The following is a 26,355-nucleotide window of genomic DNA, read 5'->3' as shown; positions in this document are numbered from 1 at the left end:
ATCTTACAAATGAAGAGCATTAAATGCTCTCATGTTTTGTTCATTACAAATAAAGAACTGGTGAGAAAATGTCAATACCTTTGTCATTTTTTAATAGAATTGCAGAAAATCCAAGTTGGAAGGGACCCATGGGGACCACTGAAACCAACTTGTGATTCCACACAGGGAAACGTAATAGTTAGATAGTGAGTTGATGTCTAAGAGCGTTGGGTTTAGTTTAGAAAATTTTATGTAGTTGCAAATTGGGGTTCAGCATATAATTTTAATGTAAATTAGTAGATTAAGTTAAAATTGTATTCCTGGCCCTTTATTTTAACAGTTATCAGACTTACTAAGCTTCTTTTAATTTCAGAGTTAGTGGAAGATTTGCAGGAAGCGACTAGGAAGTTTCTCAGAACCCATGTCTAGGTGGTACAGACCTCTGCCCCTGGGAGTGATCCCTGTTCCCAGATCAGGGAGCAGAGTGGTTTATATGTGCAGTGCTTGGCCTTGTGTCTCTGGGATAATTTGGGCAGTCCAAGTGTCCTTTGAATCCTGTGTTGTGTTCCTCTGGCTCTGAGAAATTGTCATTACTTTCAGGATTTCTTCTGACTCGTGTGTCTGTGTTGGTTATTGGTCCTAAGGCTGATATTTTGATGCTATGATGTCAAAGGCATTTTCTGTATGTTACAAAACTTGTTTTGGGCAAGTTAATCTGTGTTTGAGGTGTGGAGATTTCAGGGATTGGGAGGTCTCTGTAGGCAAAAGGAACAAAACCTGATGTGGTCTTGTTTACGCTCCCCAAAGAGACTTGGTTTTGGGGTTTGGCTTTTGTTTTTTTGTTTTGTTTTGTTTTTCAGAAAAAGTAACAAAATTTTGCTGGAGGAGTGCATGGGTTACATCTCAGAAGGAATTAGTTGTTTCATTCAGGAAGGTTGCCCTGGGAAAAATAAATGCCTGTGGTGTGGGTGTTAAGAGGTGGAAGACCCAAGAATCAAACAATTGGGTTTCAGTTCATAGTAGGGACAAAACCCCTCCAGAACCTGCCTAAACCACAGTTAATAATAACCCTGCATTCAGACATGTTCCATTTGGCTTTAGAATACTTCAGTAGGTGTTTGCCCATCTCTGCCATGATATTTGAAAGAACAGAATATTTTTTCAGTTCTTGATTTCTAAAACCTTCACTATATTTCAATATGCTTTTAATGCTTAAAATTAAACATAAATTTATAAGGCAGATAAAGAATGCGTGTAACCCACTCATCTTTTTGAAAATCAGAATTAATATCAAAAGGGTCATTTTTGTAAACCTCTTCTAAAGAGGTTTTTGTAATTTTCAGGTTGCTTTCAATGCCAGGTAAACTCTGTCGAATTTTGAATTACTTGTAAGTGAGCTGGAGATATCTTTTGTTTTTCCTGAATTCTATTTCATAAGTAGAAAAACTATTTTTACACATATTCACCTCCCTCTAAGGAATGTCTTCTTTTAAGACAGGTCACTGAGACTTCTCCCCAGATATGTCACAAAATGTAGTCAGATCATCTCCAAGTGCTTTAGAAAGAGAAATACAGAAACCTGATACATAATTATTTGCCTCATGGTTTTGAGTTATTTGCCTCAAAGTTTTGATTTAGTGTTTGCTGTTTCAGTGTGATAAAACTTATTTTGGGACTTTCTGTTCTGTCTGTATGAATTGCACAGTAAATATTACATCTTTCAGCAAGCTGAATGGAAATTGTAATAACCAGCATAATGTAATCCTAATTATATTTCTAGATTTTTACCTTCTGTAGCTCATTAATAAGCTGCGTGAACCTTCTGGTCTAAAAATATTTGTTTCTAACAAGATAATAAGTGAAGTTATCAGCATACATTTCTGTAGTAATTATAAGATAATGGTAGGAAATAATTGCTCCTATTCCTCACAGTCTGTCATTTTTGTATATTGGGACTAGATAGAGTTTATCTTTTCTGGACATTATGGTCTAGTTTCTTATTAATATTTTCTTTTCTTTCTAGCTCACAGTTTTTTATGTTGAATGAAAGAGTGTGGTATTGTGGCTTATTAAAATAACATATTGATGTTGAGACCTTCAGAGTTGGTATTTCTTTAGTACTTTTCAGGTGTTTAAAAAAAGCTCACACAGTTAATGACAACAGGACACTTTGATCCCTAATAATGTAATGTGTATCAGTGTCAGAAAATACATTGAAAGATCATGCTAAATAATAAAAGTAACTAGTGAAAACATCCCAAGACTTGGTTTAAATGATATTTGAAGATGTGACTTAATTATTGCTGTCTTGAATAAATGCATGTTATTTCTAATATATCATCTGAGGACACTGTACTAAAATTTAATTTAATGATTGTTAGAATGGGCCAGTATATTACGGGGTTGTTAACAGGTGGTCTTGCTCTCTAGCTTTCTTTTTTTATTTAAATTTATGAAAAAAAAAAATTAAGATTTTGATTCCAATAAAAAAAATAACAGCAGAAATGATAAAAGAATTGACAGACTCGGGCTGAAATAGCTGAACTCTGCGAGTCTGCAGGATCAGCTCTGAGAAGAAAAATAAAAACAAACATCTTCTTGGCAGGTGTTTGATTTGCTCTGTCTGTAACCGTCTTCTTCCAGATGTTGGGTCAGTGGAGGGACTTGCTTATCACAGAGCTTGGGACACCCTGTACTGGACCAGTTCCACCACATCCTCCATCACGAGACACACTGTTGACCAGAGGCGTCGAGGGGCTTTCAATCGGGAAGCCGTAATAACCATGTCAGAGGATGATCATCCACACGTGCTGGCTCTGGATGAATGCCAAAAGTATGTATTACATCTTCCTTACCAGATTTTAATTTCTGGCACTTCTTTATTTCACAGTCAGCTAATGCTGTGAAATACTGATACCTACGAAGGTTAAGTAGATTTCTTCGTTTAGGAGAAAATTGTTAATGTATTTTATAAAGCAGTTGCAGAATTAAGGTGCAACGTTTTGTATGTTTTCATGTTTCAAATAATAATTACGTTTTCATGGAATGTTAAAAAGTTCAAGCTGCTTTTCTTAAAAGTGAGCTAAATGCAAATTAATGAGTGTTTGTTTGAGTGATTTCATCAGACGCGTTACTCTTATTGCTTAAATTAAAAAAAAAAACAGTTTAAGTATTTACAGAAAGGAATCTGAGTTTCTTGTGTGCAAATTATGGGCCCACATGTTTATCTCAGAAACCAGTGTAGTATGAAAGTATATAACAAGAGATGAACATTTACAGTACTTAAGGACAACATCCTGCAAAGAAGTCTTAGTTCCCTTTTGTCCACTCTAAAGAAGGCTGTATTTCTTAGTAAAATAGTAGCAAAGTTTATATTTCTACTCCTGTTAATAAATTCTTAAAAATTTGAGGTACTTTAATCTTCTCTGTTAATTCTGGAAAAAAGGCAACCTGCCTTTTCTACTTCTTGTAACTGTCTCTCCTTTGGCAAGGCTGGGCTCCATTAATTCATTATTAAATCCCATTTTTAAATTGGTAGCTGAATGTACAATGTTGCATGAGTAGTCAAGGTTATTTCCACGTGTGTCTTCATGTCCTGTTTATGGAAATTGAAAGTTTATGCTGTATTGTAAAATATGTTTACCCAGATATCAGAAATAAACCACCTAAATACTGATGGAGATTGTAATAAGAGAATGAGCAGGTTCTGATCAGTCTGTGAATTACATCCACAGCTCATTCCATAATATTTGTCCACCATTGTTAACCACAACAAGGGGCTGAATGAGCCTCCTGTAGAGCACATTAATGTGACTTTCTTCCCACAGTCAACCTTCTGCATCCCAGTCCTTTGGTCTGTATCACATTTCTAAAATGGGAAAAGCTACAGGTTAATTTCACTGTTAGAAATTACAAATATACACATTAGCAGAATTAAGTTTATATCATTCCATAGCTTCTCTCTCTCTGTGATGGTTTATTAGTATACAGACATGATCAGAATTGAACAGATCTGTAAGAGGAAAAAAAAAAATCTGTACTTGTATACAAATTAATGAACTAGGAAACTGCTATAATTTATAGGATATTGGATATTAAATTTTCTTATTCACCACTGATTATCACAATTACTCCTAGATGACATTCAAAATTGTCTGTGAAAGCATATGTGTTTTTTTTTCTGTTGTTCATTTCTTAGAGAACTAAATTATAAAATGTATCTTATGGTTTTATTTGTTATTTTGATTTTAATACAGCTTAATGTTTTGGACTAACTGGAATGAGCAGCTCCCAAGCATCATGAGATCTACCCTCTCAGGCAAAAATGCACAGGTTATCATTAGTACAGATATTCTGACACCAAATGGACTGACCATTGATCACAGGGCAGAGAAGCTTTACTTTTCAGATGGCAGCTTGGGAAAAATTGAGAGGTGTGAATATGATGGATCACAAAGATATGTAAGTAAAACAAAAATCCTGAATATACTCACTGTAAATCTGTTTGTTTGCGTTTTTTAGCATCTTTGAAGTGAAAATGTTACAGAAACATTATTAGTTGCCTAAGTTTCTCCCAGTATTAGTTGTATATTAGATTTAAAACTTAAAACTTTATTGAGCTACAAATAATGCTCTATTTGCTCAGAATTTCTTTTCTGTAATACTTGAGTGTTACTGGACAATTTTTTTTTTTCTAACTGTACATCTTCCTTTACTCTTTCATCATAATTCTTTTGGTCATTGAGTGCCCTATTAGTTTTAACTCAAGTAGACCTTTTACCAGGAAGATGCTGAAGGCAGTTGGTCTGTGCTTGAGATTCTGTTGCGTGTTTAGTATTACACTTCTCATATTTCATGAAATCTTCCTTTCAGGGATTTTGTACCTCACAAAATTCAGGATAAAATGAATGAAGGACATGTTCTGGCTTGTCTTCCATTCCGAGACATAAAAGTTAGTGTACATCAACTCACTTTGATATCTATTAACTTTAAAAAAGTCCTTCATATGCAGTATAAAAGCTTAAGAAATATTTTTGCATCCTAAATGAAAATTCTGTGTTTTTCTGGAATCTTATCCAGAAGTTCCACACACTTTGTTTAGACAAAATTTTCTTATCAGAACAAAATAAGAGAGCCGAGCTTGTAACAGCATCTAGTTTTGCATAATTTCCTTTTTCCTTTTGCTCTCATTTGTATAAATTAACCACAGCTCACTAATGTTTTCAGAAGCTTTAAATGCATCAGAAACTGGACAAACCAAAGCTAGAAGGATTCTAAATTTTAAAGTCTTTGATTATATATTTATTGTGAAAATTGATTAACTTTCTTGGTTAACAGACAGAAGGCAGATTGGGGGTTTTCTTCGGAATTTTCTTCTGCTTTGTCATTTGGGAGATAAAAACAGGATGTTTTTCTTAAGTTCTGCTTCCATTCAACAGTTCTGCTCAAATATATGCAGTCTTCTCTGTTCTTATTCTTGAAAGGAAAGTCCCTCAGTTTTCTGTCTACCACATAAAAGTAATTTTTAAATGGTGTCTTGAGGGACTTGTCACCATCTTAAAATACAGATATAAGGAGTACATATAGAGATGAATATAGGGAGAGGAAATTACCCATTTATTTCTGATACTTGTCAGCTTTGTCAGCTATTTCTTTTGTAGGACTTGGATCACAATTTGAAAGTTGTAATATATTACATTATCCTTCCCTTGACTTCCTGTCCTTTATTTCTATTTTGTTATCAGTTTTGAAGACTGACAGTAAATTAGAGGATGTTTTGGATGTTACTCCATCACATGTATTAATCCACATTATTATAATTGTAAATGACAAACTGTCTTGAAGTAAGGTTCATTGGTCAATTAAAAACGTGTATTTAGAAGACACAAGCCACTTTTATCTCTTTGACAAGTAGGAAGTTGTACTAATACTTCTTTGTGTGTGTGCCTGCAAGCTTATTTCTAATTCAGACACTTATTCTTAAGTTCCTGGAGCTTAAGGATGTACAGCAGTAGTTATATACATTTTGTTCTGGGGATTTGCTTTGCTTAAGTACATTGTCATCTCTATGTATGAAGCTATTTGTCTACATCACTACTATTTTTGTCACGTTTAAGAGGGAAAAGAGAAAAATATCTCATTTAGATCACAAATAGTAAGTAATTTTTAAAGTAATTTCATCTTCTATGCTTTCTTCAGTAATCTTCTCTGAAAATAACCCTTCCTAGATTGGTTATTCTCTTCTTCCTCTTCCAGTTTGAGAGGAATTCCTAAACTATTTTCTTATGCTTTTTTTTCAGTTAGAATTACTTTTTCCCATTTATTTTGGCTGTATTTCTACTTTTTGATGTATGCCTCTGTCTTGTACTGCTGGTTCTTTTTTTCATTTTGCAATCGTTTTTAGTTTTACTTTACTGATCCTGTTTTACTTAAGATTTTTATCAGTTTAGTACAAGGTAATTAGTAGATATTTAGATAGTTTACTTCATCTTTGCACAGGGTATAACAAAATAGGAGATGGGACATGATGCAACTTAGCTGCAGGAACCATTACTAAAATCCACTTTTTAATGAGGCCTCTGGCTTTCAGTTTGCATCAGCAAGACAAACTGTTTTCTCAGCCACTGGACATTGAAACGCTCAATTTTCCTACTATATGGCCTTTTGGGTTGGCTTTCTATCATTTTAACTCTTCTTCCCAGTTAAATAAACAGGAAAACTCCTGACAGCAAAAAGCTGAGTCCATCATGATCTTCTGAAGGCTTCTTGGGAGGTCTGTTGTGTTACCTATACAAGGATATGCTACTGTTAATTGTCCTACACTGATACTTGTTTTGGGAGAATCAGCCAATTCTATTGCCAGAAACACTGATCTGAGTACTCACTTTTCCTGCATTAGTTAAATGAGGGTTGTCATACCAAAAAAACACCCACCAGGCTGTTAGTGCTTGCCTCACCAGCAGCACTTCAGCAGAGTTACTGATCACCCTTTAGATGAATTCTTACTGATACAAGTAATGCCAGAACCCAACTTGGTAATTGCATTATTGATTTCATGAAATAATATTTCCAGGGCAGTTGTTTTACTTCTTTCACATGCTGTCCAGCCTGACATGATCTCTGGTGTCTGTGACACTAGGAGAATACAAGTAATGATCATTTCACTGTTCTGGTGATCTGAGCTTCTTTAGGGTGTTTCAGCGTGGTTCTGCCATCAACCACCTGTCAAAAATAGTTTAAACAGATTACTCTTGTCCTCACTATCTCTGCTTCATTGCTCTCCAGTTTCAGTTAGGTTAACAAAGGTAGAAATTGGATAGTAGAACATGAAAGGCTAATGGTAATGTAATGAATTTTCTTCCAGACAGCAGCTTCTCTCTTCATTCCACTCACCACAATAATCTAGTACAATGAATGAGTAGAAAATCATTTAGCAGTATTGAATTGACTCTTTTAAGTGGATTGTAAGAGTTTATTGATTTTGTGTTGAGCTGATATGTTAATACTAGTATTAAAAAACTAGTAGTGGTTGCTGGAATACTCTTTCAATTTTGGAAATTTCTTTGTTACTTTTTTTTCCTTTTTATTACTTAAAATAAATAAAAGTTGTTGTGGGATTTTTGAAACATTTCTCATTCTGCTCTGTCAGATCTTCCTGATTGAAAAGCAAAAGTGGCAATTATTTTTTTCACAATCACTCCCCCATTTTCTTCCATTTTTGCTCCTGCTCTCAGTTGGATTTAATATTGTGGCCACAGCTGTTTTTAGCTGCTTAGTGCTTTAATTATATCATTTTGTTCATGGACACAGAGACTGAGCCAACAGCAAATAAAGCTGATTTCATGTTTTAGACTTATTTTTCCAATAAATTGTGAGCTATTTTGATTTTTTTTTCTTTTTTTCTTCACTGTTTAGTGTTCTCTAACATTTTACATGTGGAAAAACTAGAAAGATAGTTAAACTCCTGTAACAACCTGCCTGGTTGTTTTCTAACATTCAAGTTGGAATGTTTTGATCTCAGTTATAGTTTTGTAGGCCTACAAAGTGTGATTGTTAGAATCAGTAAGGGTTTAGAGGTATTTCTGGTAATTATAACCTTCATGTAATTGCAACCTGCCAGGAACTGTAACTTTCTGTTTCTAGAATATATGTTTCTATTCGGTTGTATTTCTGTATTAAAGCAATTAAACAATTTCCATACTTGGTGTTCAATTTCTGTTGTGTTAAGAAACATTTTATCAGATCTGCTCTTCAAAATACCAAATGCAGAAATGGAAGCTGTAAGTTTGGCTGTGCATTTCTGAAATACTTGAGTTTATAATTGACAGCTAAAATTACTTTTCACGCACTATATTTCTTTGTGGTAGAAATATTATTGGGGAAATTCGAGTAATTTTGGTCAATTCTGGAAAAGTCTTCATGATGGCATCAATGTTACCTTGAGAAGTGGCCGAATAACTCACTAAGGCAGGATAAAAGTGACATCAGCCAAGGTAGCGAGAACAAAGAGAAAGCATGCAAAATGCTAGCAATTTTAAATGCAAAATGTCCAACTCCATTAAAATCAGAATATGCTAAAAAGTCTTAAAAAAGATTTTCACCAAGGTCTGAACATGAGCAGTTACAAAAAACTTCAGGTCCTGACTGTGATTCCGGGTTGAAGAATCACATTGCTGTATTCTCTGTGTGCTAATAAACAATCAGATGTGAAAACTAACCTGAAGGAAAATCATGTCAACTAGAAGGCAGATATTTTAATAAGCTTGGATGGTTGCCTGGAAAAAAAAATAAAATTGAACCTGCTTTCCATGTGGAAATCACTCAGTTTCTTCTGCTTCCCTGTGATTTTTTTACATGGCATTAGAAACAGTAATAGCAGAGAAACAAGAAATGCCAATAAAAATTGATGTTGTTAGCACATGCACAATTTACAACCTAGACATTTAAGTTCACTGTGGCTTGCCTTTCCTATTTCCACCTATTATAATAGTTAGGGGAGCAAGAGTTATGTTCTGGGCTTTTTAATCAATTCCTTTTTCTGGACTAGTATAGATATTCTTGGCAGTTAATGGTACTAGAAGTGAAGTGGATTATTTTAATGTTCTCTATCCAGTAAAATAAATACAGTAAAGTTCTAGTGGGAATGTTCTGTTCTTGATCCCTTTCTCTTGCAAATATGAATAAAAATAGTATTTGTTTCTTAGCTTTTTAAATGTCCACATTTCCCTTTAACATTCATCTGAAGAAACCCCAAACCAATACAGTGAGTGAAATACCCACCCCTGTTTACTGAGTTGTTTTTCTAGGGAGTTCACTCCATTGACATTGATGAGTTGCTTTCTTTTCTGTAGTTCTGTAAAGTATTGCTAAGCTCAAACCTAATGAAAGTTATTCCCTAGCCAAAGGCAATAAAATCCTCTAATCCCTGAGAGGTAGAGAGCCGGTTGACACAGATCCAGCACTTTTAGTTTGGGACTGTTTGCTGAAATACCTTGAATGTCCAGTGTTGATAGTCTGGTAGAAATTAACTTAAAGAAGGAATTAGTGAAAAGATAAAACTAATCTCTAAAGCTATGGAGAATAAGATTATTTATAATACCTCAGGCTCCCAAAAAATTCGAGGAGATTGAACTAAATGTAATATTAGATGAAGTTTGTAATTTATGAGGTTGAAAATAAGTATTGTGACAATAATATGTGTGTAGTTTCAAAGAACATGGTTAATACTGTGTAATTTCCAGAACTGTGTACTTGGCATTCCAAAGGAACAGAGAAGTACAGGCCTGTTACAGTTGCTTAATCTGTCATTCGGCTGAACTGCAAATTAAGGAGCAGCTGGAACACTGCAAATTTAGCACTGCAGTTTGGTCTTCAGTGCCTTAGATGTTCATTGCCAGCATGGAGGAACAAAAATGAATTGCTGAAGAGGAAGCACTTCTGATTTTGTTTCATTTTTCTTGGGTAATTCTACAGAAAGAGGATCTTGTTGTTCTTGGTAAATGCGGTATTCTAGTCTGTCTTTTGTATCCTTTGCTGTGTGACTATTATTCAAGTTATTTAGAAGGCATTTTTGAAAGATAAAATAATTGAAACCAAAATCCATGCGTTAAAGATATGGCAATGATGCAAATAGAGTCTTCATTCAGACCAATGAACAAAAAGCATGATTATTTTTAGTAGTTCGTGACAGTGATTGGCACTGTTCTTCCACAAAACCCAACATAAACCTACACTAAAAAATTCTTCTAATTTCTTTTGTGGTAACAGGAATCTTCAGCACCAAATTTCTTTCTTTTGTCTTTAACATCCACTTCCACTTCTGGTTAACGTTTTTGTCCAATAACGTCACAGTGTTGAAAGGGCAGAATTTGGACACTCCAGATCAAGACTTATAGATTTGTTTGTCCAGCAAGATACAGTATTTTGCTTTTTACTGTCTCCTCATCTCTTTAGAGGAACCAGAAAAAACTTTACATCTGTTACTCAGAACTTGAAGTATCTGCTGTAACTGAATGTTGGTATCATTTAGAATTAAAACATGTGATGTACTATTGGACATGTCTGATTCGGGTGGAAGGGATAGTAGGGAGGTCTTGTTCAGGTTTTCTTAATTTTCTTAATTTTTTAGACTTAAAAAATAAAAATTGTTACAATTTTCAGTGTTATTCTATAAATTAGAATGTATAGGATTTTAAAAGGGCTATAAAGTTTTGGCCAAAACCTTGTAGAAATATGAACTCTTTATTTTGGATGCTGGAATAAAACCAGTGTCCTTGGATAGGGATGTGACATAATGGAGGAGAGGAAATGCTATGAGCACTAGTGAACAAATATTTTGGATGTTTGTTTTGGTGACACTTTATTTGGATCTCAGCTCTCCCAAGGTTGAACAGCAGTGATCAGTCTGTAATGAATTTACATTGTGTTGTTATTACGATCTGAGAAAAATTATGACAGTGCTACTGAGCACAGAAAGCTGAACAGGGTAGTGCCTTCTTTAGCACTGATTGTGACAACAAAATCCTTCCAACTGGGAAAGTTTCACATTTTCATGGAGAAAAAATATGGGGTTGCAAACTCTTCCTGGCCGGGTTTTATACAGATCTTTCAGAAACACATGATTTTTATTTTTTTTCATGGAATGTCTGAATATGAATAGTGTAGGATTTTAAGAGTGTATTATGAAAAGTGTCTTACAGTAAATGTGCACAATTAGAGAAGAAATCTTTTACCATTAATACATTCCCATCTATCTTTTAATGCTTTTAATTTTGGAAAAAGGTTGGTTAGAGAAAAGTTATCGTCTTGGGATATTTATCAGTAAGAAAAATCTTTCCTGGAAAAAAGGGTTTTCTAGTCAAACATTCTTTAAAATATGCAGAAATATATGATGTGCACAGTAATGTAGAATTTGTTATAATTATCTGATTAATATAAGTAATTTTGATATTCTCTCTGTATAAGTGAGTTCAAGCATGGCCAGGAATGCTCCTGTGCACTGGACTAGAAATATCTATGTTGGCAAATTGTTGTAATGCTCTGGGCAGTGAACTTGGCATAGGTGTGAACAAAATGCCCCTGGAGCATTCCTTGGTATTGAATCCTGCAGAGTTAGGGCACCTTCTTAATCTCTAAGGCATAGCTGCAGCAACAAAAATGGAGGCTTTTCTTTCACAGAATTAAATTTGGATATCCTGTTTATTAGGTGTATTTTTTTATCTGAAGAGCAAGACTTCCTCCCCCTGCAATTACTTATTTAATTATTGAGTATGGGATTGACCACTGCTACTTCTGTCTCATTACAGCATTTTTAAAATAGCACCCACTTTCAAGTAGGCTGAGCAGTGAGCAGAGCACCAGCTCCTGGGCAGGTGTGCAGTCAGCAGGAACAGCTCAGATTCATCACATGGACTGGGTTCATGGAGATGTCCATGAAATCTCATTGTTTTTGTGAAGGCCCTTTAGGAAAGAGGATAAAGGACACAAAGCAGATGGAAAACCGTGGTGATCTAAGTAGAGATATGGGTTGAGAATTGATGCTTGAAAAAGAATGATTTCTATTGTGTTGTTAAAAACTGTTATTTTTCTGGTTTTATCCCAATTTCACTATGCTAAGTTGTACATAGACATGGGATTTTTTTTTTTTTTTTGCTAGCCTTGGTCAGAACTGATGCTACTTTATGAATTTACATGAGTTACTATTTTTTTCCAGAGAAACCTGGAAGAATACAATTCGATACAAATATTAAGAGTATTATTTATCTCCATTAGCTAATGGAGAAGTATTAACCCCCCTTCCAAATAACTCTTTTCAGCCAAAATTAAATTTTCATTTAGAAAACTGATTAAAAATGTGTCATATTCTTCAGAACAGAAACTGTACATGTGAAATTTTTAATTCTGATACATGAAAAGAAAGAACATATATGAAAATATTTTATAGGAGCTGTGATTTAGACTGGGATCAAATTCATTGCATTTCTATAGTTTTCTTTCAAACCTTACTATATAGTGAAGTACAATTCATGTTTTCTGCCAAGGTTTTAAGCTGATTAATTCTATGGTGAGATTTTTATATTTTTTTTAATTGGAAAACACAAAACATTTATTGTCTTGGGTTCAAGTTTCTGATGGATCATATAGTGACTGCTCTTCAGATCTGAAACATGCTTCTCACTTTGATTCATAAAAACTCCAAATTTTTAGACTTTCAGCCATGTTGAAAGAACCTCTTTTCTGTTCAAACTATTAAGCAGGTAGTGTGTCGAGTAGGTATCTTTACAGGCACCTTTAGATAAACTGTGATTTTTTTAATTAAGGAACAGATACCTGGTTTTCTGCTTGCAACATCCTTCTACCACACTTTAAGTGCTGTTATCCCATTTTTCCAGGTTCTGTAAGTACAGAAGTATTAAGTGTTTTGTCTAAAACTATAAAGTGATGTGAGTCCCAGTCTGCACTTTAAAAACTTCTTATTCAGTGACAACAATTCTTCTCGTGTTTCTCTTCTGTACTTCCGTATTTTAGGTAATTGTGAAGTCTGGACCAGGCACGTTTCTCAGCCTGGCTGTGTATGATGAATACATCTTCTGGTCAGATGGGGTGAGGAGAGCTATCCTGCGTTCCAGTAAATACACAGGAGGAGACACAAAAGTTCTTCGTTCTGATATCCCTCATCAGCCAATGGGCATTATTGCTGTTGCCAATGACACCAACAGTTGTAAGTTACAAAGCAAGATACACTGTTTTCCAAATTCCAGAATAATTTATTTCAGATATTTTATTTAGTTTTAACCGAGTTAAAACATTTCATGGTGTTTCAGAAATTCTTATTGTAGTAGCTGTTGACTTAGGATGGGGTATAACCTCTTTCCAAGCAAATAAATATTATTGAATGACCATTTTCTGCTGTGGATGTTATGCTCAATGGGTGCAGTTAAATATTTTCCTGTCAGACTTTGGCAGGTTTGAATGTTGTAGGTTTTTTAAATTATTATTTTCAAGGTAGCTGTGTTTGTTTATCTTTAGCGTGCCAGCATCTGAGGCACGCTGACATTTTCATCTGACTGATAAAACCTGAATCAATTGCCCGTGAATCTGAGATATGGTGATCTCTGCTCTCTCAAAGACATTGACCGTTGAAGCAAATTTAATAAAACAGAATTCCTCTTTTATCATTTGTTTTTTCAGGTGAGTTATCTCCTTGTGCACAGATGAATGGAGGTTGTCATGATTTGTGCCTTCTGACGCCTGACGGGCGAGTGAACTGCTCGTGTAGAGGGGACAGAATTCTGATAGATGATAACAGATGTGTGAGTAAGTAATACTGGCTGACACGATGCTTTTCTATGCTGTGATGCAGTTGCCTATCATAAGACAGTTGGGTCAAGCCATTAATTTTATTTCTTTTATAAACTGTAAAAACTGGTCTGGCAATTCAGCACGTATCTGGCTTTTTAAACTATTTTGTCTGATAAGGCTTTTTGAGGGTTAAAAAGCATTAATACTCCCCTGAAATCCTTATTATGGTAGTGAGATACTACTTTCTTATTCATAGTTAGGATTTTTACATCTCTATCATGATTACTGCTGAGATAGAAATGTCTATGTGCATCCGTTGGATCTCTCTAGGAGTATATCAGATGAATTACTGAAGCTGAACCTTAGTTGAGTCCCTTTTTCTCACCTATTTAAGGTCAAGGCTGTGGTCAGCAGTGGAAGCGAAAGAGGTTCAGCAGATAAATTCATACATCGGATGATGTGTTATAAAATTATTATATTGCATTTATATTTTCCAGAAGCATTGCAACTCTAAATATTGCTCTTTGGTAAAGCCATGTTTAAATCTTCATCTAGACCATGATGCAAGATTCTGTCTTCTAAATTAGTTTTTTGGAATGTTTGCAGAAAATGTTCGTCTGAGCTATTAGTAAAAAAAAAAAGACTTAGACATTAAATGTTGGGGTTGAGTAGCCCAGGAAGGATGGAAATAAGACAGACTATAGTTTAGCTGCGAGATCAAAAGTTACTTTCTTCGTAACACAGTTGAAACGGATACTCAATAAAATTGGAAGTTAGCAATTCCAGCTGATATAAGGAATTACCTGTCCTTTCACAGTGTAATATAGCTTGCTGCCAGTCAAGATTCTTGAGACAAAGCTTCAGTAAAATTCAAAGAGGGATTGGATGCTTATATGGGTAATGACTACCCTGACTACTCACTTCTCATCAAAGAAACACTTTGAAAGACATTAAAATGCTTTGTTTCTGCAAGATGGAGTTTGAAGCAATCTCTGCAAGGGTGTCCAGTTAGACTTTAACTGATGGCAGATGATGCCATACAAACTTTTTTTTTCATATTTTCCTAAAGACTGCAGTTTAAGGTGCTGAACTAGATGAACTATAATTTCTTAGATCTAAGTTCTTACAATTCTAAAACATGGGAGGAAAAGAGAGAAAAGTAGTTGCTGTGATAAATTTGATTAAGATGTAAAGGACTGTATAAATTATATTTAAGATCAGATCTCACCTTGTCCGAAAGCTGTATTTTCAGCACTTCTTTTATATTTTTCTTCATGTTTGAATCAAATCAAGAAATTATTTTAATTTATATTGACTTGACTTTTTAATATATCAGACATTGGTTCTTCCTGAGTTTGTGCTGAAGTAATTATAGTGGCTACAAGAAGGAAACATAATTATTCTTTTGGGGCTATTCTGGATACTTCTCGTTTCTCTCAATTTGGATATTTTGTTTGGAACCATGCACGTGAAGCAGATGTATGACCAGTCATGAAGTTCATGAACGAATTGTTCTGTGTCAACTTTGTGATAGCTTTTAGTTTCTTAACTGAGCCAATAGAAAATCTATATGCAAGAGAAAGCAGAAGTAAAAATTTTAAATGTGCATCTTGTTCTCCTAAAATAACAGATAAAACATCCACTAGATGAGAAGCTGAGAACACAAAAAATTAGGTATATATCACTGGGGATTTTCTGTGAATAAAAGGGAATAAGTAAAGTACATACAGGAGGTTTTCTTAATTGGCTGTATCTTCACCATTTGATGTAGTGCACTGATGCTGGTAGCTGTGTATTACAGTGCCACAAAACAGAGTTGAGAGTTCAAATTAACTACTTGGCAATGGTAAATGTTTAATTCTTGCTTTTGGATGGGCTGTGTTGAAGGGATGTTTTTAAAACATCTGTTAAGAAATGGTTGCACGCAAACTGGGGATTGTGGAGAGGTGTGTGAGAGTAGAGGGTCTCTGAGCACAGTAGTTCCAAAGTCGTTCTTTTCAGAATCTGTGCCTTGAAGTTATTTCACTGCCTGTTCCTTCATGGATATTTGACTCTGTATTTTTCTTTTCGAATTCTTTCTGTAGAAGCTTTTAAGTTCTGATGCCACAGTGGGTTTGTTTATTTGTTTATTTATTTATTTTTTTGCGCTGAGGATTTCAAAAACCGCATAGCAGATACTTCAAACGCAGCCAACATTTTTCTCATTTTCACTAATTGTGAAAGCTTTTAAAAAATTACGTGTTAATGTGTTTTATTTTCAGCTAAAAATTCTACTTGCAACATTTATTCAGAGTTTGAATGTGGAAATGGTGAATGCATTGATTATCAGCAGACTTGTGATGGCATTGCTCAGTGTAAGGACAAGTCCGATGAGAAACTTTTCTACTGTGGTGAGTATTTCTGTCTTTCACCTTCACATTGTTCTTTCGGTTATGTGTGCTTAGATTCTTTCTTCTGTGACTTTTTTCTACTTACTCATACCAACTGCTCGCCGAGAAAATGCCAACTCACACATTAAGAAAGCCCTGACATTATATGGATAGAATTACTTAATATCTGAAAATATTTTTCCTTGCCAACTTCATGTATTAACTGACTTGTCTTTAATAAAAAGCATCTGAGATGTTCTGATATTTCTGTCTGTAAAAGAAAACTAAGGAAAAGCACAGCTGGCTGCTTTTTTAAAAATGAAAAATTGAGTACTTTCAGATTTAATTTAGTGATTTTGATTTAGTTTTTAATAGTTAATAAGATTTTTTCTGATTGTGAATAGAAAACGCCTAAATAGAAATGTTATAAAATACAGAAATGGCTGAGTAATAGATATCTTTCCACACAGTTTTCTATTTAAGTTTATAATGTTGTTATTCTTCACAACAGTCCATCTACATCCTGCAACAATTGAGATGCATGGATGTCAACTTCCATAATTTCCCCAAAGGCTTCTATCCTTACATGTATTTTTTTCCCCTAATAACCACTAACTGAATAATTTCCAGGGTTTTTTGTGGCCAACTGAGTTTGCCTGCTGCAGTGTCTAAAACACTACTGTTCAAATAATTTTCCTTCAACACTGAGTCATGTTAGTGAATTCATGTGTCCTGCACATGAAATTAAACCTCCTTGTTACTTGTGTGCCTGTAATTCTTGGCCTTTATTCCGTTCTGTGGGTCCGTATCACAGACTTGGAATCTCTTTTGTTTCTCATATGAACAATTCCATGTCATTTCAAACCCATCTTACACCTGTCACCTCTGTAGTTTTATGAAAATGTCTCATTTAATTCCTGCAGTTCACCTCAGCCATTTTAATAATAAACAGAACAGTTTCCTTTTTTCCTTTTTTTTTCCCCTTGAACAAATTAACTGTTTTTTTTTCTTCTTTCATCTTCAATTTGTGTCTCTTTAGCATTCAGACTTCTGTGTAACTGCTTTGATCATGTCATGTAAAACTAACAGTGATGTTTCATCAGATCATCTACATGTAGATAACTTAGAAGGTTTAGTTATTTGAATCTGAAAAAAGATAAGACATCAGATGAGGAAATAAGAATAGGGAATATGCAAAACAGTGTTAGTTACCAGGGGAAAAGGCCCTTGAATTACAAGTGACAGCTTCAAAGTATTGTATGTGTTGATATATTTGTATTTATGTAAGCATTATTTGTATTTATGTAAGCATAATGCTTAGAGATAAGAATTAATTTAAAACAAATGACAAACAAAGGCAAACCACAAAACCTGACACCACCTCCAAAAAACCCCGGGTAGGTCTATTTATAAATAGATTAATCCTCTTCGTCTCTAGTATTATTTTTAGTCATTTATTTTGTCACAGTTCATGGAAAAAATATTAAGTTTTCATATAGTTTCTTTTTCTTTGTTAGGAGAGGAGAGTAAGTTGAAGGACTAGAGAAACAGTCATTTGGGAACAAATAAGAAAGTTGTAGTTGGTGAGGAATCTTCAAAAATCTTTCTTGTCTTTCCAGAGAAGCTGTCTTATATGTCATTAGTCTTTTTAAGATTTTCTGAGCTGCAAAAACTGTTCTATACTTTATTTTACAATACTTAAAAATATATAAATTCAAGATTAGAAATTTAGAAATAGATTTATAAATGCAATCTTTTTTTGCCCAGAGAATTTATGGATGCCCCATCCCCGGAAATGTCCAACGCCAGGTTGGTCAGGGCTTGGAGGAACCTGGTGTAGTGGAAGGTGTCCCTGCCCAAGGCAGGGTACTGAAACAAGATGACCTTTAAGGTCCCTTCCAACCCAACACATTCCATGATTCTAGCATCCAACAATTTGTCTTTCCATGGATTTACCACGTAATTTTATGAAGGACATTATGTTAGTTTGTGGTGTGACAGTGTACCTTTTGACTCATTTTGTTACACCTTGGAAAAATAGCTGGAGGAACTGGGGTTCTGTCATGTCATTGCTTTCTGAATCTGATAAAGTTGGAATCATTATTGTTGATTAACTAATGAAGTGAACATTATTTATTATTGTGACATGACTTCTACGATGATTAAGGCTTTAGTAAATCAGCCCTGAATTTTCAAACATATCAGTATGTGTTAAATTTATACATTCTTTAGTAGGGTTCTTGAGCAGAATGCTGGAAGTATTTGGGTTCAGAAATCCAGAAACTTCTCTGCTAATATTTGTTGTTATTTTACTCTCCATTTATTCCTGATTTGGTTCAGGGCAAATTTGGTGTGTAACTCATTCTACATGATGGAATTATTGATGCCACATGCAAACATTATCACAAAAAAAATGTGTCAAAACAAATGCATTTAGGGCACATGGTCTTTTTATACCACAAGATAGTGAAAATGGGGAAATTAGGCTTTCCTTTTTAATTTTTTTTGGGTCAGTCATTCTTTTTCATCATACTTTCATCCATTATTCTTTATTTGTTTATCAGCCCAAGTTTTTCTGCTGGACAATAAACGAACAATTTCTGAAGTTTTTCCTGTAGCTTCAAATGCTTTATCAGTTAATTTTTTTTTTTCTGGAATGTTTGTTTGGTTTCCATGGAAGCCTGTTTGTATCAGACATAAAGTGTCTAAGTGAAAATATGTGCTTAACTTTCCAGAAAATAGAGGCTGTCGGAAGGGTTTCAAGCCATGTTCTAATCGTCGCTGCGTTTCAAGTAATAAAGTGTGTGATGGTGTAAATGACTGCGGTGACAACTCTGATGAATTTGACTGTAAAGGTAAATGGCAGTTATTTCCAAGGTGATTTTGGAATATTGCTTTATAAATACTCAGTATGTAAATAGAAGTAGCCAGAAAATACGTGTAATTTAATCATATTTTGGGATTGATATAAAGAGTGATTTTGGTTTACACCTACAGTCCTCTAGGACTATGGCTATAAAATAAAATATAAATATGCATATATATTACATATAACATTTTTTATTATAGATATATAAAATATAGAATACAGGTGCTGCTTCTGTAAAGTAATAAATGAGAGTATCTTTACTACAGACAGAGGGTTTGAAAGATGGGTGTTTTCTTCTCTGAGTCTGCTTTTTCTTTGAAGTAACAAGTGTTCTGTTTCTTTGTTTGTCAGATGCATGGCAATGTCTGTGTCCTTTGCAAAGCTTACTAGAATTGTTCTCCCTTTTATATCAGAAATTTTCTTTGTTGTTTAGTGTCTTAAAACATGAATATTTATGTTTGTGTACCAGCCAGTGAATAAAGACTAGCTAACAGACAACGCAAATCCTTAGTTACAATTCAGGAAGACTGGACGGGATATTATCCCACACTATATAGCTAAAAAGTTATATAGCTGTAGTAACTAGCATTTTTTTTAAAAAACTGAATGGTTTTTAATCATTTAGTTAAATATGGGTAGGGAGAAAAGCATACAGGGGAAAAAATGAACTTGGTGTTACAAAAAAGAAACCTGAGAGATTCATAGATGGTCCTGAAAATGCGTCTTCCTTCCTTACACGGTGATTATCTCAAATTGAGTTGAATTATACAGAGATACTTTTAGGCTAAAACATAAATTGAAAAATTAGGAACTTACGAGGTCCTATAAACTCAAAAGCATATGTCTGCTGAATTTTTAGCCATGGAAGGTACAGCGTGTTCTGACTGCCTCATTCTAAAAGGTAGAAAATGTTTAAACATAATACATATGATGTGCATCTTAAGAGTCTGTTTAGTACACAAATTTACATCTTTTATGACCATGTGTTATAGATTCAACATGTGCTTCGACAGAATTCCGTTGTGCAGATGGAACTTGCATTGGAAAATCAGCGCAGTGCAACCAGGTCATTGATTGTGCAGATGCTTCAGATGAAAAGAACTGCAGTAAGTTTGTGTTTGTGCTTCGCTGGAGCATCTGCTCCATGATTATTCCTTGTTATGTGGCAGTTAATTCATAGTCATTACTGGTTGGGAGACCAACACCTGCATGGTCTGTGCAAGCTCAAGATAAACACGAAAATTAAACTATAAGTCTCTCAGTCTGTGTTAGGTGTGATGCACTAATTTGATGTCTCTTTCCAGGTAATACAAACTGTGCTTACTTCTATAAACTTGGAATAAAATCTTCAGGATTTATTAGCTGCAATTCAACTTCCCTTTGTATACTGCCAGAGTGGATATGTGATGGATCTAATGACTGTGGAGATTATACAGATGAACTAAAATGCCCAGGTAACTGTAAAAAAATAAATAGAACATTAATTTTATTTTTTTAATCTTATTTGGGGGGGGGCAGTGTTTCTAATTGTGTTGCAAAATGTTTATTCAGTCAATACCGATTTATTTAATATGGAGAATAATATAATACTGAATGCAGTTTATTCACCTTTATTTTGTGTTTCATCAAATTATGCAAATTATTACAAATTAATACTGCAGTTTTCTGACGAAAACTGCAATGTCTAGCTTTCTATTTCCTCCAGGTTAGGTCTGTCATTTATCATTTTTTATTTAAGTAAAACATGAGTCATTAAAATGTCATGCTCATCAAGCATCAGCATAATTATTCAGGAACTTTTATTAGCTACTGCTTTAGTGAGTGGCATTTCTTTCCTTCCTGGCTATTTTTTACTTTCCCTTTTATTTGGTAGAGGTCCCTGGGATAGGCTGCCAGGGTAGAATCCATGGTTATTGCTTTTGTGATTGTTCTGGTCCTCAGCCAGTAAAGAGGGATCATGACACACTTGAGTCCCAGACACAGGACTGGGGTTATTGCTGTTTATTTAATGTTATCCAATGAATTATTCACAATATTAAATTTTTACCTAGTGAAGGATGGTATTTATGTGTTTGCTCTGTTTTTATCCAGAACCCCTCATTTGAGTTTGAAAATATTAAGTCCAAAGTCTAAACATATCTATAAATAAAGAAGCGATAAACTATATTTAGAATGAGAATACTTTAATCAATAGAAGTTTATTGTATCCTGTTTGTAGGATTAGGCCCATCCTAGGAAATTCTCATCAAATTGAATAAAGTGCACTAAGAAAGAAACTCTGGGAACATCAAGCCTGTATCTCCACTCTTGCACCTCAAGCTTACATATATATATATATATATATATATATATATATATAAACCAAAAAATTGATAGTGCTTTTTGCTTATAGTATTCCTGTTACTTTTGTCTTCCAGAACCACATTCAGTCTTTTAATCTCTAATCTACCTGTATTCCACTTTACACCTGATCTTGTAGTCCTTCAGTAATATCCTTACTCTTTACTTGCCATGGCAAATAAGCCAGGATATTTTAAAATTCCTGCTTTCAACATAAGAATATTTTGGTCATCTCAACCTGCATCTCTCTTGAATATACTAGACCAGTATCCTGTATAGCAAATGAAATTTTACTTTTACCTTGTATCAGTGCAAATACAATGTAATTTTTTATTTATATTGGTTTTCATAATTGGCTTATACTAGAGTATAATTGTCCTCCTGTGACCTGTAACTCTCTTTCTTCTAAGAATGAGTATTTAATAATAATATTTACTAAATAATAAATTTTATTAATTTGTAGAAATACAACTTTTAATTTTATGTTGGTAAATACTCTCCAGTTTTTGCCTAGTAATGAACATAATCTGATTATTTCCATTTAATACTCTGGTTTTCTGCGTGATAATCCCACTGTGTCACCAGAAGTTTCTATTAGAATTCTCATATGTTGTGCCAAATTTAGTGATGAAAATATTACCAGGATCCAGAGTAATCTAGAACTTCAGCACTACTGTCAGTCAACCTGACATTAAAAACATTCCTCCTTTCTATAAAAGATTCATATTAAAATTATAGTTTCCATTCTAATCTTCATATTCTCTGCATTCTCTTAGTTCTGTAGAATTAATATATATAACACTTCATTGAGCTCAGAATAGCTTATATTTACTATATTTCCACAAAAAGAAAGCTTTTTTCCATACCAAAGAGGATTTGGAGGGCAGTGTGCTGCAGCTCCAGTAAACTAATGTTGCATAAGTACACTAATGTGCATTTTATTCCATCGTCCATTTATTTGTATCGCTTTTTTTCTGTCTTTCAAATGTGTGCCAAAATGTTCCATCATTTTAATGTGTGACTAATTGTCTGCATCATTCCTCCCTTTACTTGGGAGCAACACCATTCACATTCAACCTACATGTGATTTCCTTTGCCATTTCATTCAAAACTGACCGACTTTGGCACATTAAATTTTTGAGTGTTGTTTCTATTATGAATATTATAACTCCCATTAGCAGTTTTGTTCAGTGTCATTTTTCTTACGGAAAATTACAGCAAAAATACTCATTTAGGAATAGCTATACTTAGACAATTTTTAAGATCTACCAAATCATCATAGACGTCCCACTATTTTCTTTGTTCTTTTTTTGCTACTCATACAGCTGTAGAAGCCATAAATATAATAACTTTATCTTTCTTTTTAAAAGAAAGGAGGCTGAAAACCAGCCCAGTGTTGATTGCCTCAGTACATTGAGGGAATAATATAAACCATGGCAGAGTTTCAGTGATCTCGAGCGCTTGGAACTCTGCCTCCTGGGTTTTCCCAGGGCCTTGCCTAAGATTTTGAAAATAACCTGTTGTTAGACTAATATCTGTGCTTAAATAATGGAAATAAATATATAGCATGCTTTCTTTCCTCACATCTGTTTTCTAAGCATTCATAAAAATAAAATTTTAAATTACTTTCACACTCTACAAACAACTTTTGAATTTCTGACAAAGTCTAAATCTCTGGCTCCAACGTCACTGGTGTAGCTCCTGTTAGTCAGCACATGAATCAGATTTGTAGCTTATCCAGTGATAAAAATACTGCCCCCATTAGGTTATCTTGTAAATTATGGTAGCTAGATCAGAAAGGTAATTCTGTCAGCTGGTGTAAAACATGAAACAGTGTTGACCTGTCTGATCTCAAAACCTGTAAACTGAGCTACTTGCCTCTATAGGCCTTTTGATTTAGTTTGAAGCTGTGCTCTGATTCTTCTCTAGAAAAAAAAAAATGAAGTATTTCAACTCCCTAAACTACTTAACTGTCACTATTTTTTTTAATTTCTATGAACACAAATTATGTAAACAGTATTTTTTCATTTTTAGACATAAACACTTTGTCCATTAGTATTCAGAAATTTAGCAGAAATGTATTAGGCTCCTAATCATACAAGTAGAGACCATTTTACATTACATTCTTTATTTTATCACAGTTCAAAACAAACCCACATGTGAAGAAAATTATTTTGGTTGTCCTAGTGGAAGATGTATTCTGACCACCTGGCTTTGTGATGGGCAGAAGGACTGTGAGGACGGAGTAGATGAATTGCACTGTGGTGAGCATTTTATCTTTCTTGTATTTCTGTAATCACTAATGCACTTTGAAAACAAACAAATGTGCATTTTTATCTCAGAGATTGATTATAGACCTATATAAGAATATCTTTATATATTTTTAGATTCAGCTCTAATACTTCATGTTGCCAATACCTTAAATTCCATCTCATGCCAGAATGAAAGCCTTTTAATTTCTTTTTCTTAAGGATCTGTTTATATACAGATTTTTCTATTATTTTAATATTTAACAATTCCACTAATTCTTCAAAACTCCTAATTTTGAAGGAGTTTTACTTCAAAAAATTTCCTTCTTTTCTATTTTGGACAAGTTCTCCTTCTGGAACAGCTTTAGATAAATACTGAAATAGGAGGATGAAGTCTGTGTTGAAAAATTTGGACAGTGCCCTCTCTGCCCTACTACCCAAATAAAGCAGTTCACTGTAGTCCTAGTATTTATGTTAAGTACACAAACTAGACTTAGCTTTTAAAGTGTTTGCCATCATCCCACTAGCAAAATGTTTGAAAATATTAGAACGTGTTTGGAATGTTTCACTGTTTATTTATTTTTATACATGTTTTGGTGATGCAAACTCTGAGACAAATTGGTAGCATGCTGAATAGCAAGATTAGGATTGTACTGTGTTTTTAATACCTGGGAAACTGGGGGGACAGAAAGGAGCAGTATGAAAATTCCTAAACTGTGCTAGAAAATGCAGGGAATGCAGTGATGTTGTGTCATTCCTAGATTCGTCCTGCTCATGGAATCAATTTGCTTGCTCTGCAAACAAATGCATCTCTAAGCAGTGGATTTGTGATGGTGAGGATGACTGTGGAGATGGTTTAGATGAGAGTGATGCTATTTGTGGTAAGTAGGATAATTTTAGCTCTGCGTTGTGTCAGGTCATGCATAATGAAAGAGATGATGTGTTTCAAGATGGTGGAGAGAGGACAAGGACAAAAGCATCTCCAAGCAGTGTTCGCTTTAAGGATAGAGTATGAGAGGATCTCCTCCCTCAGCCCCCTCCAATTAGCTGAGAGAGTCCTTTTTATGGAGACTGTATGATTTGTGTGTGCTCTGTCAGTAAAGATATGAATAGCACACCAGTGTGGGCAAAAGGACAACAAAACTCTTCTCCAATTCCCACCCTTGTGGTAAAACCCCTGTTTGAGTTTCACATTTCAGTGGTAGGTGCTTAAAGACTAAAGATGTGTGTATTTTTTCCTCCAGCTCTTTCTCCTATTCCCTTTAAATTTTTGTATATGCAGTCATAAACATTATTGCATAATATTCCTTTCAAATTCCCAAAGCCTTCATGGTCCATAAGGATTTGAAAATTTTGTTTTCATTCTGGGGCTCAATGGACTGGAAAAGTGTTAGTGAATTCTTCTCAAAAGAAAATCACATTTTGTCAAGTCATACTGTCACAATTTAATGATATTTATACATTGGTTCCATTGTTAGCTATGCTGTATTTTAAGATTTAACTTTTAAATATTTATTCCTTTTCAGAAATTCTCTTATTTGAATTTCATTCAACAAAGAGTATTTGGTACCACGGTGCTGAAAGTGTTAAGTAGACAGGGAAGAAATCACTTCAGCTTATGTTCAGATATGTGGTGACCTAATCAAACAGATGTATAAATGTCATCAAATGAAAAGAATGGAGGTGGAACTTATACTGATTTTTATATGGCAAAATGTGAATTAATTAGTACACTATACTTCAAACTGACATCCATTTACAATACAGTTTTCATGGTATTTAGATCCTACTGAGAAGACAAGCACCTCATCTGAGAATAACATAGAACAGTGTGAAACTCTGAGACATGAGGACCTGAAGCTTAGTAGGAATAGAAAAATGGTGATGAAAACAAAGGGCAACAAATTGCAAAGTGTCACTACAAGATGACTTATTTTTTTTTCTTTTAAGGTTGTTCAGAATTAACTACTTTTGATATCTTGACTTGCAACACATTATAGATCTCTTGTTGGAAGAAAGCTCACCAATAAAATTGTAGACCATCTCTCAAGAGGGAAGATCTGCACCAGTTTTGAAGAGGGGAGAGTTAAGGCTGTATTTCTCCTTAGGAACAGGAGATGGACTTGAACTGCAAGAGAGATCATGACTTCAGCTTTTTTAAAAAATCAGTATTTATTTAACATGAAGTTTAATTCCAGAAGTATCAAAAAATGGCCAATACGTATAAGTAACCCAAAGTTGTCACTTTTGAATAAATAGGACAGGAAAGTATTTTCTAATATTTTAATATTTTATTAATTTCTAATTAAAATTAGTAGAAGATGCACTGTTGATTTTTTTAATGAAACATATTTAACTTATCTGAGAGAATACATTAAGTGATTGTGCAAAAATTTACTTCCAAACACAATAAAATTAATCCTAGGATATAATATTATCAGGAGAATAGCCCATTTAAAAAAAAAAAAAGTCAAGCAAAAAATATGTAGAGTTATTTGAATTAAAACTGTCAGATATTTTTTACTCCCACTACTTTTATGCTTGGTCCACATTGTTCTCTTCTATGTGGGACTACTCATGAAAAATATGAATGCATTTAGGCTCCTGGAATAGTCTGGTGATTCAAGGATTATGTGGTTTACAATGTTAGTTCCTTTGTTCAGTCAGTCCAAACATGCAGTCAAACACACAGACCAAAACTGGTTTGAAAAGTTACTCTACTGGATAGTTTTTGTAAAGTGTGGGAAAT

The 26,355-nt window shown here is 34.2% G+C and overlaps 1 protein-coding gene across 8 annotated transcripts in view; it reads left to right on the top strand.

Moving 5' to 3' along the window:
* Positions 1-26,355, top strand: part of LRP1B (LDL receptor related protein 1B) — a 669,756-nt gene that overhangs the window by 526,018 nt on the left and 117,383 nt on the right. For all 8 annotated transcript variants that reach the window (XR_005565475.1, XM_027748979.2, XM_027748987.2 and 5 more), the window contains 10 exons: positions 2,623-2,812; positions 4,236-4,440; positions 13,006-13,198; positions 13,669-13,794; positions 16,041-16,169; positions 18,884-19,003; positions 20,010-20,123; positions 20,322-20,471; positions 23,499-23,621; positions 24,368-24,487. Coding sequence is in view for 7 of the 8 variants with exons in the window: in XM_027748979.2 (XP_027604780.2) it covers positions 2,623-2,812; positions 4,236-4,440; positions 13,006-13,198; positions 13,669-13,794; positions 16,041-16,169; positions 18,884-19,003; positions 20,010-20,123; positions 20,322-20,471; positions 23,499-23,621; positions 24,368-24,487 (1,470 nt within the window). In the remaining variant the exon portion in view is untranslated. The remainder of the gene's footprint in view (positions 1-2,622; positions 2,813-4,235; positions 4,441-13,005; positions 13,199-13,668; positions 13,795-16,040; positions 16,170-18,883; positions 19,004-20,009; positions 20,124-20,321; positions 20,472-23,498; positions 23,622-24,367; positions 24,488-26,355) is intronic.

Source organism: Pipra filicauda, unplaced genomic scaffold (assembly GCF_003945595.2).
Source record: "Pipra filicauda isolate LSUMZ 115617 unplaced genomic scaffold, ASM394559v2 scaffold47_size6085603_pilon, whole genome shotgun sequence".
Lineage (NCBI taxonomy): Eukaryota > Metazoa > Chordata > Aves > Passeriformes > Pipridae > Pipra > Pipra filicauda.
Note: the sequence above shows the minus strand (reverse complement) of the source record. Positions and strands in the feature narration are given on the sequence as shown.